The sequence below is a fragment of the Pempheris klunzingeri genome, chromosome 2, assembly GCF_042242105.1.
Source record: "Pempheris klunzingeri isolate RE-2024b chromosome 2, fPemKlu1.hap1, whole genome shotgun sequence".
Taxonomy (NCBI): Eukaryota; Metazoa; Chordata; class Actinopteri; order Acropomatiformes; family Pempheridae; genus Pempheris; species Pempheris klunzingeri.
Genome location: NC_092013.1, coordinates 4,303,958 through 4,322,780, shown reverse-complemented (window position 1 = coordinate 4,322,780; position 18,823 = coordinate 4,303,958). Strand labels below are relative to the sequence as shown.

The 18,823-nt window shown below is 43.6% G+C and overlaps 1 protein-coding gene across 1 annotated transcript; it reads left to right on the top strand.

Annotated features, from left to right (window-relative positions):
* Positions 1–1,509: 1,509 nt before the first annotated feature.
* sfmbt1 (Scm like with four mbt domains 1) lies at positions 1,510–18,439 on the top strand. The gene is made up of 21 exons (XM_070842884.1): positions 1,510–1,590; positions 5,641–5,699; positions 5,798–5,892; positions 6,323–6,566; positions 7,664–7,752; positions 8,560–8,812; positions 9,738–9,835; positions 11,045–11,146; positions 11,388–11,547; positions 11,716–11,798; positions 12,894–13,020; positions 13,792–13,905; positions 14,075–14,117; positions 14,211–14,278; positions 14,395–14,534; positions 15,156–15,265; positions 15,585–15,760; positions 16,399–16,577; positions 16,709–16,933; positions 17,755–17,883; positions 18,023–18,439. Exons 2-21 carry the CDS (start codon positions 5,675–5,677, stop codon positions 18,161–18,163), a joined length of 2,601 nt encoding a protein of 866 aa, XP_070698985.1. The 5' UTR covers positions 1,510–1,590; positions 5,641–5,674; the 3' UTR covers positions 18,164–18,439.
* The last annotated feature ends 384 nt before the right edge of the window (positions 18,440–18,823 follow it).

Sequence of the window (18,823 nt, the reverse complement as noted above, 5' to 3'; positions counted from 1 at the left end):
GAGATTTGTCTTTATGCAACAGCCTCGCAGACCTATGCAGCATTAAAGTTGGCGACCTTTTAAAATCAAACGAGCCAGATTGAGACGCGCGATTAAAGAGGCGAAATAAGAAAATCGACACATCTCCAATTTTTTTTTTTCCTCAATGTGTTTATTCATCAAATCTAATTTCCTCTTATTATTTGCATAGTCTGCAGTTTGAAAGCTCACACACACACACACACACACACAGTGAGCACCTCTGCACTTAAATAAAATGACTGAATGAATTTGGGAGTGAATGCCTGCCCCCCCTTTTTCATTTATTCATGGCTCTCCGATTGTTTGACTGTTCAGGCAAGATCCGATCGCTTCTCTGTAGCCCTCATTTATTGGACTGTGTTCACATCAGCGCATGCAAACCGCGGATATTCTTTTTCTTTTGTCATAATAGGGATCCGAAGGGTTGGTCCATTGTGGCGGATTAACTGAGGCAGTAGCTTGTGTATGCGGTCCGAGTGAGCGGCAAAAAAAAAAAAAAATCTGTTTCGGGCTACAGATTAGGCTTGAAGGCTCCTTGAAACGCCTCCCAAAAACGAGAAATACGCTTATTTAATAAAGAAAGCACGTTTATTATACGGAACAGACGGACTTTGTGCGTTACACTCAGTGTCAAAGCATATCTCCACCAGTTTCTCCCGCCCTCTCCTCCAAAAAAAAAAAAAAAAAAAAACCCGATTTGAGATCCCTGTGCAGCAGAAGTGCCGTAGCAGCAGTGACAGACACAATCTTATCCAGCCATTAATATGATTGATGGAAAAAAAAAAAAGTAGTGCAGCCTCAGTCGCGCACGGTGGCTCTGCGATTTCACTTGACAAATAATATACTGAATGGAAATCAAGCAAGTCGAGGTCATCTGCAATAACACAACGTGAAGGCTACTTCATTTCAGACCGACTTGCTTTTTTTTTGCTTTTTTTCTTCGTGGCAAAAGAAAAAAGTGGGTCGATTGTATGTGCAGTTAGTTCCAGCTCAGCCATTAACTAAGTGTTGATTCCGCTGGGGATAAAATGTGCTCATGTTCAACCTTCATGTGATAAAAAATCAAATAAAATAACGCAAATCTTAATCACCCTGCTTTTTTTTTTTTTTTTTTTTTTTTAAATTCAGTTTCTCTTTGCAGATTTCTTTTGTTAGGTTTTGATTCTGGTTGTGTGATATTTTATTGTGTGTGTGTGTGAGTGAGTGTGTGTGTGTGTGTGTGAAGATGGAAGTCAGTGTGATGTAGCCGGGCTCAGAGGCATATAGGCGGCAGAACATGCGCAGTGGCCATTTGTGCCATATTGGAATGAGGTCGTGAACGAGAAGTGCGTCAAGCTGGCGGGACGCTGCGGGAGCGACACCGGAAGCTCGGCGATTAAACCCTCGACAGAAAAGACCTCGTTGTTGCTCAGACGACGGCTGCAGCCTCTTCCTGCTCGCGGAGGCATTTTATTGTGAAACCTCCAACCGGGACCGTCGCTGCGCACCGGCGGCGGCTTGACATTGCTGCGAGCGAGCAGGCGGAGAGGAACAGCATCTAAAAAACCGACTTGGAAAAACTACTTAGCGGTAAGGGGCGAATTTTGCGACTAAATATTCACATGCTGCGTGTTGTTTGGTACAGATTCCCCGCGCTGTTTGGCACCGCGGCGGCGCATTCGCCTTTTTTCCCGTCTCTCAAAAAGATGAGTCGGGTTCGGTCGAGTGTAAGCGCCCTTATTGCTCGTCAGCCTGCTCTTATTGCTCAAGCTGTGACGTTCAGTAACTTGACTCGGACACGGGCGGTTTTCACCATGTGTCCGCTCGGTGCCCACACGGTCGCTGCGCGTGTTTATTCATCAGGCTGCAATTAAACAAATCCCTCATTCGGCGTGTGTCAGGTTCCCCTCAGTGTGAAAGTTGGACCGTCGGCGCTGTAGTGTCTCTCTCCCTCTCTCTCTCTCCCCCTCTCTCTCTCTCTCTCTCTCTCTCTCTCGCTGCAAAGCCGCTGCGTTAATGGCCCATCTCTGTTTCTGAATGCTGCGGTTTGTCCGTACGAGCGGTGCAAACCTTTAAGCTAGTTTCAGTTCAAGGATTGCGTGGACATTTCCAGCGATCTGCCCTTGAATAACTCCGTATATTTCTAAACGTCGGAGTCTTACATAATGAAGGTTGCACGACCTCAGCCGATTTGTGTGTTTTTACCGTGCACATTCCCAGCAAACGAAAGCCCGAAACTCAAGTGTGTGTGTGTTCGTTTGGTCGCTTTGGTGCCAGCTGACGAGCTGGAGGATGCTCCGGTGCTCGTCGTTGTGTTGTGACTTATGCGTTTTTGGTTTCTGGCTCTTAACTTCGCTATTGTGCAACTTGAGGGATCCGCTGGCGGCAGCGCAGCTCCGGCTGACGTGCCGCTACGCAACAGCAGCGAGCAGCTTCACTGACTGGAAGTGGCTCGTTGTTTGTGCGTGCATGTGTGGAGCAAAGGTGGGGTTCTTCTTCTTCTTCTCCTTCTTCTCCTCCTCCTTCTTCTTCTTCTCCTTTCAGCAGCCAGTTGACATAACTGGAGGCCAGTTGGACAGAGCTCATAGGTGACCAGCCTGATGCTTGGTCTTCATTTCAACCCTTTGTTGTCCATGTGGTGTCGTTGGGTGTGTTTTTTTTTTTTAAAGTTGTTTAAATGGCTTAAATGGAAAGTCATCATAGAAAGCTGATGGGAACCTTCATTGAGCTGCACAATCAGATGTATCACAACTGTCATGGGGGTGTGAAGCCACCAGCCTGTCACCTAAATGACCACAAAAAACATCCCCACTTTTGGTTTTATGGTGCTTTATGAGTCATGATATCAGTCAGAGAGACTTCTGGTGCTCACAGCTTTGGAATATTGCATTTGAAATATTCAAAAGCAGCATTTCTCTTTAGACATCCGTGTTAAACAAGAACAGGGTTTCATAGGAACTATTTCTTTAATAGGAAGTACATAGTAGACATGGACTCGGCCTCTGGGAAGAGATGTTTCTGGTTTTTACATGTAGTTTTTAATGCTTTTAGACTGATACGTCGAAATTTAGCACCATAACACCAAAAATGAGTGGCGCTGCAGCTAAGTGGGAAAATATGTTCTTGCACTTTGGTTGAAATGAAGTGACGCATTCATTGCACACATCATATAAAACCAGTGCTAATAATAATAATAAGAAGAAGAAGAAAAGCAAGTAAGCGATCTTCTTGAAAATAGGTTTTGTTTATGTAGGCGTGTGAACACTAACAGGGGGACATACATGCCCTACTGCCTTACTGCCTTACTGCCTTACTGCCATCCTGCAGTGACCAGCACGTGACATTAAATAGTGTTTGGGGGAAACGGTTCAGGTTTTGTCAGACTGCATTTCCCAACCGGGGACCTCACAGGTTCAGGAGGGCCTGTTTAGAAGTACTCGTTTTAAGTGCTGATGAGAATATGATTGAGTAAGTGCTTGTAAAGAGGACGCAGTGTGGATCTCAGACAGTTCTCCGTGACTGTTTGAGCGTGTGTGTGTTTGCTTGCTTGCGTGGGTGTGTGCACATTTGGCCCTTTCTCTTTCAGGTTCAGTCAGAGTCTCGGCTGGTGCAGAGAGATTGAGGCGGACTGCTGCTAGCTACGGTCCAGACAGACCATTTACTGTGTATGAAAGAGGGGAAGTTGCATTTCTTCCCGTCTTCCCGAACAAACCGAGGCCGCGCTGTTCTGCAAAGTTAAGTGCCGCAGAAACCTACGGCTCAGGCGGACGGATAAGTCAGAGCAAATAGTGAGAGCTCGTCTTTGGAAATTTCAAACGATAGTGTCTGTGTACCACCTCTGAGAGGCATATTGATTACAGCGCCTTGGAGAAGTGTTTTATTCTTTTGAGAATGACCGATTCAGTTTCACCTTGTCTGAATTGCATCAGAAGCATTCACAGACATAGAAAAGGTGTGGAATCGATCGTAGAAGGTCCCTGAAGTTTGTAGGCAGACGTTTCAGAAGTGCGAAACAAAATCAACTTAAAATCTCACCATGAATTCATGAATCTTAACTTTAGGTCTGTATTTGCACTCCTGTCTCTGCTGCTCTTTTTTTTTTTCCACTCTTGTGTTAGGAGTGTGACCCCCAGGGACAATAAGGCCCTCTGCTGTGTGTGTGTGTGTGTGTGTGTGTGTGTTGGAGGGAGGGGGAGAAAGACAGAGGGAGTCTGGGGCAGGGTCGAGAGTGAAAGGTGGTGCTGATCCCGGCGGAGCACGGGGGTCACGGTGGCGGCGCGGCCGTCAGGAGGGGGTAGTTTGTGATGGCGGCCTCGGTTTTAATAGAGACGTCAGATGTGACAAAGACGAGCCTGACAGGCCGACTGAATGGAGCTGCTGTGACAGAGCAGCTATCCTCCGCATCCCATACACCGCTCTGTCCACCGTGGTCACGCCCAGCGCTCCCTTCGCCCTCTCTCTTGTTGTTTTAACTTATTTCATCTGCTTTTCACAATGCTGCGGGTCAGTTTGATGTGTCAAAGCTTGATGCGTGTCCACATTCATGTCGAGGCTGCTGCCTGAAATCTCCACATCGGGGTGGTGAAAAAGGTATACGATTACTTTTTCTTTTCTTTAAAAAAAAAAAGATGAGTTTCACAAGTAGAGGTAGAGTTGGATGAGATTAGCATAATTTAATATATTTTGTGGAGATCACACCATCTGGTGTGTTATGTAGGTGGTAGCCTGTGCCACCCCAATGAATGGTAAATATGCAGCATGTAATTTGGGATTTTATTCACCACTTCTTGTTTGTTTTTTTTTTTTATTGATTGAGACCAGGATGTAATTTGAATAGTAGGAACATAACCAAGGATTTGTTATTTGAACAAATCTATTGTCAAGGCATAAGGGAGTCCTTGATTTTTTTAAAGTGACCGGAAAAAAAAATCAAACACATGCTAATTAATTTTCTTTTGGTCTTGAAGCAGGGTTTTGTAAATTAAGGCTGTTGAATTTTGTCTTTCTTGAGTTTGCAGCTTGACCTAAAGTTGCCTGCTAATTAGTGTCATGGTTGCCGGTAATGTTTGTATAAAAAACACCCTGAAGAATGCTCTGTGTGCTGCTCTGCGTGGGCTGTTACTCAGCTCTGTTTTAACATGCACAAGAACTTTTTTTTTTTCTTGAACAATTTCTCCTCGAAATAACCCTGAGAATAAAGGCTTTTAAACTTTTCCCCAGAAGAGTGCCTTCCTCCTTTGATCTAATGTGTTGAATGTCGACTATATATGTCGATTATATTATATTTGTTAGCTTTCGCTGGTGGCTGGTGGATATCGTGTGTCTTAGGTGGTTTTTCTGTGGTTATGGTGGTCGGCTAGAAAAAGTTTCCAGCCCTTTCTGTAACTTTTTGCTGATACAGTTTGGCTTGTGAACTGCTGAGCGAGCTGTTACAAGCCAGCAGTATCACCTGTCTCATTAATCTTATAGGTGTTGAAAACATTAGCAGATTCAGGGATTATTGAATGATGTTGAGATCTACGGGGAGCGATTTGATCGGGCATATCACAACAGAGCGTCCTGCAGCTTGACTGACTGGAAGGAAAGGAGCTCAGAGTTTCGGAGCAATGCTCATTCATTTACTCTTCTGTTTCTCCCCAGAGCTCCTTGTCTTGGCCTTCAGGGGGGCACCAGCATGAGTCAGGAGTCACTGGAGTCTGGTAAGAACTACTCTGTGAACAGCTGCATGAAATGAGTAAAATAATATGCTGGAAAGCAGGTTGGTAAAGAGAAGTGTGTGTGTGTGTGTGTGTTCCAGATGGAGACTCTGCCCAGGATGTGTGTGACTTTAACTGGGATGACTACCTGGAGGAGACTGGAGCCGTCTCTGTGCCCCATCACGCCTTCAAACATGTGGGTGCTGACGACCTTCACAGCTAGCACACTTCACTGAATAATAAACATCTGTGTATATTCCCCTCTCAGCTTTAAGGAACCGCTCGTTGGTATTAAATCTGAAAGCACGACTCATATTGATGAAATGTGTCGGCCAGTAAAGCCCCCCAGTAGTGTGTAACTCAGTTCCCTAAGAAACAGCGGCAGAAGCATCCAGTCATAATGCAATCAACAGCGGAAACACAGAAGCCACTGTGGCACCCCCCAATTGTAATAAAGCTTCTATAAATAACAGCTTTAACTCACGGTTCTCAGCTGCAAACTGACATGTAGGTTAAATTGGTATAAAAGCCAATTATAGTATAGAATCTCTTCTCTGTGCATATTTGGTAGTAGATTATTTTGTGCAGAACACAGATTAATATGTGGTTTAATCTGTGCTCCCCAGGTGGACCAGGGCCTGCAGACAGGGCTGACTCCAGGCATGAAGCTGGAGGTGTGCGTGCGCTCAGAGCCCGACAGTCCTTACTGGGTGGCCAACATCATCACCACATGCGGCCAGCTGCTGCTGCTACGCTATGACGGATACCAGGATGACCGACGGGCGGACTTTTGGTGTGACATCATGACGGCAGACCTCCACCCGCTGGGCTGGAGCCGCCAGCATGGAAAGACCATGAGGGCCCCCGAGGGTGAGACATGGGCGGTGTTGTCATGGTGGTTTTATTTCAGCTGTGAGAGGTGTAGTGAAAGACTTTCTCCACCTTTGGACGCTTGAAAACTTGGTGTCTGTCTTTCCTTCAGAGCTGCGTGATCACATGAAACATGCCAAATATTAGTCATGTTATTTTTATTGTGACATTAAATTGCGGGATGTTAAGTTTATACATCTTTTTTTTTGTAACTTCGGACAAATTGAATGCCTCCCCTTTAGGATTTAATTCTGTGAGGGACACAGGAGCTGTGGACGGAGAGGCGCTGCAGCGGAGAGCCGGTTTTTTTGTACGCTAACAAGAAGTAATGAATATTTCTGTTCTCCCGATACGCTGCTGTCACAGTTGTCTCAGGAAAAACGCTCGCTGTGCCTGTCAGAGAATCATGAGAAATAGTTTTGTCTGGAAAATGGAGCTTCACAGTATTTAAAAAACTGTTTCAACGTTTTTTTTCCTCAGTTTATTTTACATTAATTTAGTCACTTGACGCCTACATATGTCAACTTGTTGAAACAGAGACATATTATGAAATAAAATACCAGAGCAGCAGAAGTACTTGCTCTGCCTGTTCAGAATGCGGTAGCTACATGAAACAACTGGATACCACAAATGAAGGCTGTTGGATGTAACGATCTGTTGTCTTTGAGTTAATTCCAGTAGTTATTTGTATTTTTTGGCTGATGCTGTGTATCCAGGAGAGACCGGCCAGAGCTGTGTATGCGTGTGTCAGTCAATCTTTATTTATATAGCGCTAATTCATAACAAATGTTATCTGAAGACGCTTTCCATAAAGAGCAGGTCTAGACCAAAGTCTTTATTTGAGAGACCCAACGATTTGAGAACTCAAGAATCCCCTCATGAGCAAGCATCAGGAAAAACTCCGCTGTAATGGGAGGAACTATATTACTGATAATAGGAACATGACTAATAATGAACAATATGGTGACAGTGAATAACATGACAATGACGAACGTATGAATAATATTAATAATAGTGGGCTGGTATGTGTGATCCTATTTCCAGACCTGGTTGTCTGGTTAGTAAACTAAACCGTGCATGTGTGTGATCCACCTCAGGTGTGCGTGAGAAGCACCAGGACTGGGAGGCTCTGCTGGAGAAGGTGCTGGCTGAGGAGTGCGGCGCTCCTGCCAACCTGCTGGAATTGGTAAGGGAGGGGAGCGGAGCAGCTGTCCTCTCAGGGCGGGGTGTTAGCTTTAGCTCAAGTCCCTGCCAAGAACAATCTCCTCCGTCGGTGCTGATCTGATTAATTTGACAACTTTTTTAAAAAAACACATAATGCAGTAAGGAAAACTGTTGTCATAATAAAGTACAAATACATCCAGTAGTGCTGCTCAAGTGGCGAGGCAAGTTTGCTGAATGCAATTGACAATAGAAAAACACACACGCACGCACACGTTGACAGTTCATAACCTCAGGTGATCAAAATCGTCAACAGTGACTCAGCAGTCCTGACGCAAACACACAAATGTGCAGCTGTTGTGTTTTAGTTTACTGTTGTTTTTATTGTCTTTACAGTGTAGATTTAAAACTCCAAGCTGTGTTTGTTATGGTCGTCTTGTGTCGGCCAAAGGACGGGGCAAGAGCTCAAAATGTCCTTTGGAATAAATGCGAACTTCCGCTAAATAAAATGTAGCATCTATTATGAAGTACTGCATGCACGCTTGGTGTGAAGTCCCAAGTCAACAGAGAACAAGCCTCTGAGCTTTTGTTTACAGGACCAAGGCTGTGCTGCTGAAAGCAAATTCACTGTAGGAACTGCCTGTGAAATTCTTTAGAGCCATTAGTTAGCTTTCAGTGACTGTGCTTCAGTTCTGCCACTTAGTCATGCAGTGCATTCTCTCCAGTACAAATTCCTTGCTTTGCCTAGGCGTGTGTTCGTTTGTGTTTGTGTTTGTGTTGGTGTGTGTGTGCTATCAGCGTCTCATTTACTCACCCCCGCCTCTCCCTGCAGCCTCAGCGTGGAAGAGACCCAGTGGAGCTCCTGTGTGCAGGCTGCTACGTGGAGCTCCAGGACAGTGCTGACCTGGGGCTGGCCTGGGCAGCTGAGGTGGAGGAGAATGTCGGAGGAAGGCTGAAGCTGCGCCTGGTAGGCACCGAGGGCCTCCCGGACACGCCCGCAACCCTCTGGCTCTTTTACCTACACCCACGCCTCCACCCACCCGGCTGGGCCAAAGAGCACGGCTGCACCCTCAGGCCTCCCTCAGGTCAGTGGCACTGACACGGGTCAGATTTTATATTTAGAAACAAAAGGAAGAAAGTAGAAATTATTTCTAGATCTTGAGGTCTCAATTGATGGAAAAGCGTATGAAGAGTTCAGCGGCCAATCAGAGAGTGGAAGCATGTCCTATTATATAGTCTAATCCTACAATTACCTATTAAAGTACTATTATATACAATCATTGCAACAGATCAAATGTTAAAATTATTTTTAAAATATATTTTCCAATCATTTGGTGAATAGTGATGAAGTACAACAAACCAATATCCAAAATGTGACGACGTCCCACTAGAACTTGAAATGGATTTTTCCATGCAGGGTTGAAATACTGGAAATCCTTGTTTGTCTCCTAATGTTTTTCAAGTGAACTAAGTTTGTTAATGTGCAACCAAGAAGGCACTGGAGGCTGCATCTCTGTCCTGACACAGCTGATCCACCATCTGGTGCACCAATACAGCTGAAACATTGTGGATATTTAATGCCAGGCTTTAATTGAAAATAACTTGTATTTTATTGTTTCGTAAAAGAATTGGAGAAAATATCATGCATTTTATATATAATCTACATTTATAACAACTGAGGCTTTATGAATTCTGCACACTTTGTTTATGAGAAAGTCTGGAACCTCGTGCTGTGTGATAACATGCTGACAACATAGTGTTTTTTTTTTTTGGTTTGTTTGTTTAATTGATTGTGATGACCTTTTTGAAAGTCCAGAACTGGACAAGCTGACACACAGTTTGTGTTCAAAGCATATAGGTTCAGTTATTAGAATAAGAGGGTGGGTAGAGTAGAATTAAATCAGATGTAGATTTTACCTTTTCAGGTAATATCTCCTTGATAACGATAAGATGACACTCTAGTCGTCAGGTTTAGCGCTTCAGCAGCTGATTTGTCTGCGTTTGTTTCAGACCTGTTGGGCCTGCGGACAGAACAAGAGTGGGAGGAGGTGAGACAGAGGATCAGCGACCTGCCTCAGGACGAAGCTCTGACTGCAGAGTTCAGTAAGGTACTGCCAGCCGTGCTCTTATTTATCCTTACTGAAGAAAGGTGGTAGAGTTTGTTAGGGACAGTAGGGAGACGTCCCTGTTAATATCCAGCAGCCACTGAATTGTCCTTCGCAATGTTGTCGATCAAGAAATTAAAATGTAAGCACTGTTGCCAGACAACCACCTAATAAATATAAATATATATATATAGATAGATAGATATATCTATATATAGAGAGATATATCTATATATAGAGAGATATAGATATATAGCTATCACATATAGCAGATATATAGATATAGATATATTATTATTTCTAAAAAGTGGCTACAGACAAGTTTTATAACTCACCTTTTATATTGTAATATATTCCCATTCCCAACCGGTAGGACTAATATTAGTGTCACTATTGGCTTTGTAAAGGTGTATCTTTTCATTTATTTATCTTTTTATCATAAACCAAAAACATATGGTCACACTGCATGGATTGTACCACCTCACAGTAAATGTCATAGAGATGAATCAGAGATGTTGCAACATGCTTCAATAAGCTGTATTTTTTTGGGAGGGTAATTCCACAAGCACAAAATGAAACTTTAATAATTACAATGCATTGATACAAAACTCTACATGCTCACTATACACACTTGGAGGAGAGCTACAGACACTGAAATACAAAAATGCTGAAACGTGTGTACTATTTAAGTCGAGGGGGTTTATGAATTAGTTTCAAATGAACTGATTTATCACTGATGTGAATAGGTGCCACATGCACATTTAAAGAGCTTACCTCCCCAAACAAAAGACACAAAAGAAGAAGGATGAGTAAATCCTGCGTACGAGTGTCGACTCAGCAGGGAGAATATTAAATGAGAAAAGTTGATCTTCGGGAGAATAAATATTTGGAAGTAATTCAAAACACTTGAGAGCTTTACTGCATCGTCACCTGCTGCCTTGTCTTACATAAATAAAGGCACGTCCACCATGAATTGATGCAGAAAAGGCACAAATTGGTGCTCGAAGTTTCCTGGGATGACCCTCAAACCCTCCACTTAACATGTGCCTCCGTCTCCGGTGTTTAAATGAGACCCACACCCTTGTTCCTGACCCAAATATCTTTTGTTTATCTGCCGTCCGACATTAGATAATTATGCATTAAGCAAAGAGTTGTGACATTCTCCTCAAAAGCGGGTGCTGAAACATTTCTAAGAGCTGCCGTGTCTCTCAGGATCAGCCTTCCATCGCTGCTCATTGTTTCAAGGAAGGAATGAAACTGGAGGCTGTTGACCCTGCTGCTCCTATTTCCATCAGGCCTGCCACTGTCACCAAGGTAACAGACTTTCCTATCAAATCTCTTATGCAGTGTTTCTTCTCCTGTTTGCCTTTTGTTGGCCTTACTTGTTTATTGTATTGTGTATCTTTACTTACTGAATTATGTAGCTAAAACATGATCACGCCCCAAGTCTAGAAAGTCAGTCAATCAGCTTTACACCGACTTAAGTGTGGCTCGAACAGATGGCAAAAACTTAACAGCCAAGAACGGCCCAAAATGACCTCCTCTCCACGTTCAGGTGTTCAATGAGAAGTACTTCCTGGTGACGATGGACGACCTATGCGGCATTGAGGAGTCGGAGGGTGCTGCGAGGTCCTTCCTGTGTCACAGAGACAGTCCAGGGATCTTCCCAGCACAGTGGAGCCTCAAAAATGGGCTCCCTCTCAGCCCCCCAGCAGGTCTGCGCTGTCAAATCCTGTCCCTTTATATAACCACTGACTTCATCAGTTATGAGTGATGTCAGAAAGAGAGGGATGGCAGTGATTGGATCACTAATCTTTTCTTATCCCTGTCTCTCTTTCCTTTTATCTGTGGCCCTCTTTCTGTCCTTACTTCATCATGTACAGGGTACCAGGGGCCGGACTTTGACTGGGCAGATCACCTGAAACAGTGCGAGGCCGAGGCAGCTCCTCAGCATTGTTTCCCAACTGTAAGTCATCCTCTGTTTTTCCCCTTTTTAAGTCCACCAGACAGCCTCAGTCAGACCCACACTTCAGTCGTTCAGTCATTTTGATGCTGTCACACTTAAACGTGACCATTGTTGACACTGAAATGTGAAAGTTTGTGTTGGTAAATATTATTACGTAGCTGCTGTATGAAGGCTGCTTGAGATCTGTGTTGTGATGCAGTGTGCGTACGTGAATGAATAAAATTTTCATCGCCGTCAGCCAGCTGTCGGAGCTAAAGTCTCCCCGCTCCTACTTGGGCTGCATTAACCAGGCAGCAGCTCAAATAGACTAAAGAAGAGACCTTTTAATATGGATACACATTAAACTGCTCACTGTATACAGGTTAGGTTTTGTGTAATTAATGACATAATTACAATTAAGACCAGATATTTATTAGGTTGAGACATTTAAAAAACAAAAGAAAGCGGCATATCTGTAGCAGCCTGTAAAGTGCGATTGATTGCATAAGGAATCATTCTGTTTTTATATCTGTTGTTGGGCGATATGGCTGTTTTTCTACTTTTATATTTCTATAAAATAATATACATACCTTTCATTGCTGTCATATCTTATTGCCCTATATATTCTGTTGTTATATTTATATTTGCCCCATACGTAGGATCTTCCTACATCTTTTATTTGAGTGTATTTCGTAATATATATCCTCCTGTAATGGAGGTTGCAGGAGAGCGCTCGTACAACCGCAATGACAGTAATCATCTTGACTCTTGATACCTTTTTTGTATCCCGTTGACACCTCTCATGGAAACCACTCGTCACTTGGAAGTTGAACGCGGCCCAAATCAAAGCGAAAATGCATGTTTTCTCCACAGCAGACATGTCAACATATTGTCAGCTTGTAGCCATTATACTTTGTCGGGCACAGATTGTTCACACTCTCATAAGTGTTTCCTGTCACATGTGACAGAATGAATGATCGGACTGACAGCATAATTGAATGCCAGTGATGAAACCATATATGCTGTATTTGTGTATGTGAGTTTTCCTTTACTGTGAAATAGCTCTCACATGAGGTTTTTTTTTTTTTTTTTCTCCCCTCTCTGTTTACCTGCCAGGAGCAGTGTGACCACAGCTTCAAAGAGGCCATGAAACTAGAGGCTGTCAACCCGCTGTCGCCTGAGAACATTCACGTAGCGACTGTCTCCAAGGTCAAAGGGCAGTACGTTTGGCTCAGCCTGGAAGGTGAGACGGGGGGGACCTGAAAGACTGTGTTTATTTTAGCAAAGTAGAAAATTAACATGTTTATACTGACAGCCATGTCGTGTAGAGCATTAACCTCGGCGGATCTAATCTGAATTCCCCCTCTATTTTCTGCACAGAAAGCAGCGAGAGACAGATTACAGTATTTTACATGATTTCATACACAAGACGACTCCTTTGGAGATTATACAGTCGCCTGGAAAGAGCAGAAATTAGCTGCACACCGCAGACATAGCATCTTAACATTCTGCTATATTTTAAGCACTTTAAAAAAAAAAAACAGGTGGTAAGAGTAGGTTTGGTGGACCGTGGCGTTTCCCAGGCAACACCTCTTACAGTAAGAAACCAACAAAATAGGTTTTTGGGGCCTCTAAGATTGATGTTTGATGTAATCTTACTCTAGAAACAATATTGTCATTCATGTGTCATCTTTTCAAACAGATTAAAGGTGTGTGTGTGTGTGTGTGCTTAGATTCATGCAAACACGCAGATGAACAGAAAAGTACGTTGTAACATTGCGTAGCATTTGTTGTCTGATTATAAATGTAATAATTTCTCAAATTACTGTTAATGTTCTTGAAAACACAACATAATATCGACGTATAAACTGTGAAATGTGTCACCTTCACTTGCTCTAGCTGAATTTGGCGTCCGTGCCAGAGTGCAGCTTGTGGTATCGTCTCAGCTGCTCACTGTGTATTGTAAGTGATTTTTCTAATAACTGTGTGTGTGTGTGTGTGTGTGTTTGGACAGGACTGAAGCAGCCGATGCCGGAGCTGATAGTTCACACGGACTCCTTAGACATCTTCCCTGTCAGCTGGTGTGAGACGAACGGCTATCCACTCGTCTACCCCATCAAACCCTCAGGTATGCGAGTCCTCACCGTGGACTCCCATTGTCTTTACAAATCTGCCTTCATGAGATTGTTTCTAATGCTGTGACAATAAAAACTGTCTGTTGTTTTTACCCTGACCTCCAAATTAGTGGCGTATTGTAATGTGACAGGAGAAAACCGTTGTCTTCTCTTGTTTTCCAGTTGAAAAAGAGAGGAAGATTGCTGTGGTGCAGCCTGAGAAACAGTGAGTATAAGAGGAAGCGACTGACTGGTTTATTGGTTTGAATGGATCGAGTCGATTTCCTTTAACATCTGACTCAATTTTATCACTCTGCAGCCGAACTCCACCAAAGTCATCGTCACCTGATGCTGTAAAGCAGCAGATGGGCAACCAGTCAGAGGCAGGTGAGTGGCCAAGTAAGTCTCAGTGAAGGAGCCCTCGTCTTGATACATCCTGTCTACTGTGTGTGTCTGTGTGTGTGTGTGTGTAGTTGTTTCATCATTCGTGTCTTCACGTGCAGGACAGGGGAACGGGAAATACTGCTGTCCCAAGATCTACTTCAACCACCGCTGTTTCTCTGGGCCGTACCTTAACAAGGGGCGCATTGCAGAGCTGCCTCAGTTCATTGGCCCTGGAAACTGTGTGCTTGTGCTCAAAGAGGTGAGAGGTCCAGCTCTTTTCTGTTTGAATAAAAAACAGGCACCATGCTTTGATCCTTAAACATTAACATGAAAGTTTATGGTGATCCTGCATGACTCTGTTGATGTCATTTGGTTGCCGCTATTGAAAGGAGTGTCACGACCTTTGGTGCATACTTTTCCAGAGGATGAATTAGTTTTGAGGAACCCTTTTGCTTTCTATATGGCATCAAGTCACATTTTTAATTTGTCCAATACTTTAGTTTATGGTCAAACATCAGTATGTTAGCTAGCATGGCTGCAGTCTCTGGCTGTAAATGCTTTGCTTGTGCTCCATCCCTCTTCTCAGTAAATTTATTTTCTCATTTTTCTTTCATCAGTCATTCGCTAATTCTGCCATGTGCCACTGAATGCTGAAACGCAGGTAGATTTAGTTTAATTTGCATTGAAAGAAGAGCTCAGTGGAGGCCAGTAAAGGCTGCTATTCTACTGCCGATCAATTACACATTAACAAAAGTCTCTAAATGAATATGTTGACTGGAAATGCTACCTATGGCACCATTTAAAAAATAAAATTAAACCTAACCCTCCAATTTGTAGATAACCTATAAGTGTTGCAATTCTATGCTTTTCTTGTATTCAGGTATTGACCCTGCTGATAAACTCGGCATACAAGCCAAGCCGTGTGCTGAGAGAGCTGCAGCTGGACCAGGAGAGCCGCTGGCAAGGCCATGGAGAGACACTCAAAGCCAAGTAAGGAGAAACACCATTAAATCCTTAGCTCAAGATTCTCCACTCGGTAGAAAACCTGCAGGAATGGTAGGAGAGTTCACAGCTGCCACTTTATGCTGGATTTTAAACGTGCACTTGAATGCACGAGTGGAATAAAATATCTGCACACCGGAACAAGCTCCTCAGACTTCATTAAAGCGGTGATTTAGCAGGCAGTATCTGTGTTACTTTTAAGAGAGAGCTTGCTGGTTGTAGCCACCTCATTAGATCAGATATGAACATAATCGGACCATCGTGTGGAAACATGAATGTCACTATTTTGTTTGCTGCTTAATGTCAGGTACAAGGGAAAGAGCTACCGAGCCACTGTGGAAATAGTCCGGACTGCAGACCGGGTGGCCGACTTCTGCAGGAAAACCTGCATCAAGCTCGAGTGCTGCCCGAACCTGTTTGGACCTCGCATGGTTCTGGAGCGCTGCTCGGAGAACTGCTCCGTCCTCACTAAGACCAAATACAGTAGGTGGCTCTTATCAAAGCAGACGATCGGCGTAACCTCAAATTGCCGCGATTAATTTGCTAAGAAATTTGTATACATGCTTGTGAGTTGTGACCTAAATTCGAAACATTAATCGAACGTGCTGAAGCTCATTAATTTCTCCTTTTTTCAGAGCGCTTGAGTTTTTCTTTGTGTTGCTCGTGAATAGAAAATATGAGTGAGTGCAGAAATGCTCCCTTTTATGAGTTCAGTAAAAGCGGAGGGATTGAATATGTGATGTACGCTACAATGACCAATGAATAAGGAGGTATGGTTTGCTGACAGCATGTGTCAGAATTGGCCCCTTTCGTCTTCTGCAGAGCTGCTTTCAGCGGCACAAAGTGGCAGATTTGTTGATCTGTTGCTTGCTGTTGCACTGCAGTGTTGGGGTTAAGAAACTGATGCAATTTGATGGCAAGAGACGGATGATTAGCTGCACTTTCTCTTTTGTCTGTTCTGTTTTCATATCACTCCAGACAGCAGATATCCTCCACAGGCGTGCTTTCCCATCCTATTTAGCAGTGCGATTCCTAATTCCCATTTATCTCAATCATTTATTAAAATCTTTCTGAAATGTCAAATGCAACATTACACAATAAGCCTTTTGTCTTTTCACCAGCGTACTACTATGGAAAGAAGAAGAGTAAACGCGTCGGTCGTCCGCCGGGTGGCCACTCCAACCTGGAGGGTGGAGTGAAGAGAAGAGGGAGGAGGAGGAAGAGAAGAAAGCAGCTCTTCGTCCACAAGAAGAGACGCTCCTCAGCCTCAGTAGACAACACGCCTGCTGGTTCTCCACAGGTAACACACACACTCATATTTCCTTTAAGTGTTAAAGCATGTCGTAGGTTGCATCAGTTGTATCATTGCTAATTTAACATCGTTTACTTCGTGCTAATGGGCTGTTTGTTGTCCTCCTCTTCGGCTCACAGGGCAGCGGAGAGGAAGAAGATCTGGACGAAGACGACTCCCTGAGTGAAGACTCTGGCTCGGAGCTGCAGGACGATCTCCAGGATGATTCGGAGCAGTCGTTTGGGAAGTCTCAGCCCACCACGCCGTCCCCCTCCCCACCAGCCACACCCAGGCCCACGCGCCGACGCCGGAAACCCCGCTCTCCCTCATTCTCTGATGATGAGAACCGGCCACCTTCACCAAAGGTAACAAAAGCGATTTTTTTTTTTTAAATGACTCGGTAACAATAAACTCAGGAGCGGATCATGTACACAGTATATTATATTTCTGTCCCCAATTAGGCTTAAACGAAGGGAGCATTTTTCAATTATGGGATATGCTGATATTATTCGGGTTTTAGGAGCATTGTTTGGGCATGTACGCAGAAAATTCTGAAGATTGCGAAGATCACGGCCTCTCGTCTGTGTACCCTGTTAAAAAAAACAAAAAACTAGCTAACAGTTTAAGGCTGCGGTAGAGATGCAGGGCCTAAAGAAAAGCCCACACTTCTGGTTTGGAAAGCAAAACACTCCTGCTGTTATAAATATTTTGAAAGCTACTGATATAAATGGGTTTTTGGTTGTGCAAGTAGCCGCAGAATACACATCATGGTGATTTACATTAAGCGGAGTATGGACAGCTGCATGTAAAAGGGAGTATTAGTGAAATATTAATTTTCATTAGCCATGTAAACAGCATAGTATGATGATAATAGACTAAACATTCTCTCTAGTACAATGCTTCCCCTTCACCCCTTTAATCAAATACAACTGTCTTTCTCTCCCTAACTCATTGATATAATACGATTTTGAATGATGTTTCCACTGTGACCTGAACTTGCTCTTTACACCTTCTGAGGAAATCAACAAGGCTCAAACAGCCGGTGTTTCTCTCATGAGATGCTTTCGTCTGATATCCTTCTTCTCAGCGTCGGTTGTAAAGGTTAAAATGAGCTGTGAGCTTTTCCACTTTAGCCAGGAGATCTCTCCGAGTCTCCGTCTGACTCACCCTATCCGTGTGTTTATAGACTTCAAAGACTGAGCCTCCTCAAAAGCTGTGTTTGGACACCAGCCCGCTGGAGTGGAGTGTCACTGATGTGGTTCGCTTCATCAGGACCACTGACTGTGCACCTCTTGCACGGATTTTCTTGGATCAAGTAAGAAATACTCACAGGCTTAATGGCCACCCAGAATGGGAGTTCACTCCACTCTACTGGCATGCGTTGTATCACCAATAGAAAACATCACTTAGAAACTTTAATCTCATCTGAATTTCTGTTTTTTTTTTTTTTTTAGGAGATTGACGGACAGGCGCTGCTGCTGCTTAACCTCCCAACTGTGCAGGAGTGTATGGACCTGAAGCTGGGACCGGCCATCAAGTTGTGCCACCACATCGAGAGGGTCAAGCTGGCATTTTATCAACAGTTTGCCACGTAGTTGACGGAGAGTGAACATGGACATGGCTACATCCTGTTCTGTGTATTATTCCTGTAAAAAAAAAAAAAAAAAACACACTGTATTTTCCCATTCTGACACCAACACTGGACATCCCTTAGAAGCCTGCATATAAACCGCATTGTGTTGGACAAGCGTGGACGAAGCAACGTTTTCTGGTGTTGAAAAAAGAACAAAGAAGAGGAGGAGGAGGTAGCGACACAGGGTCCAAAACAGTTCAGGTGCTCTTTAGGAAAGGCTCAGACTGAAAGGCGAAAGAATTCAAGGCACTTTAACGCCATAAATAAGCGTAAAAGCCTCGAGTTTATTCCAGTATGTTTTGCAAAAAAATGCAGAAATTGAAGTCATCATCTAAGACTTGCTTTCAAGTTGAAAAGGATTTTTTATTTTTTTTTTTTAGCTATGATAGGGCTTCTTAACTTATTTGTGTCTGCCGAGTGCCTCGGATTCTTCTTTTTTGTTTCTTTTTGAGGAAGAGTGACTGAATGCTAGTGCTACAACTCCATTTGACTCCATTTCATTCAGTGTTTCATTTATGATTCCCAGCCTTCCCTGCTGTTTCTAAAGGGAAATACCACTGAATCCCAGCTTTTACTTCTCTTACTAAGCCCTACTAATATTTTTTTTTTTTTTATCTGGAAG

Bases quoted from the DNA above. Each gene is read 5' to 3' on its own strand.
- sfmbt1 (XM_070842884.1), top strand. From the start codon at position 5,675: ATGAGTCAGGAGTCACTGGAGTCTG. The intron at 7,753-8,559 runs GTAAGGGAGGGG...CTCTCCCTGCAG, and splicing joins CTGCCAACCTGCTGGAATTG to CCTCAGCGTGGAAGAGACCC. The intron at 11,548-11,715 runs GTCTGCGCTGTC...CATCATGTACAG, and splicing joins CCCTCTCAGCCCCCCAGCAG to GGTACCAGGGGCCGGACTTT.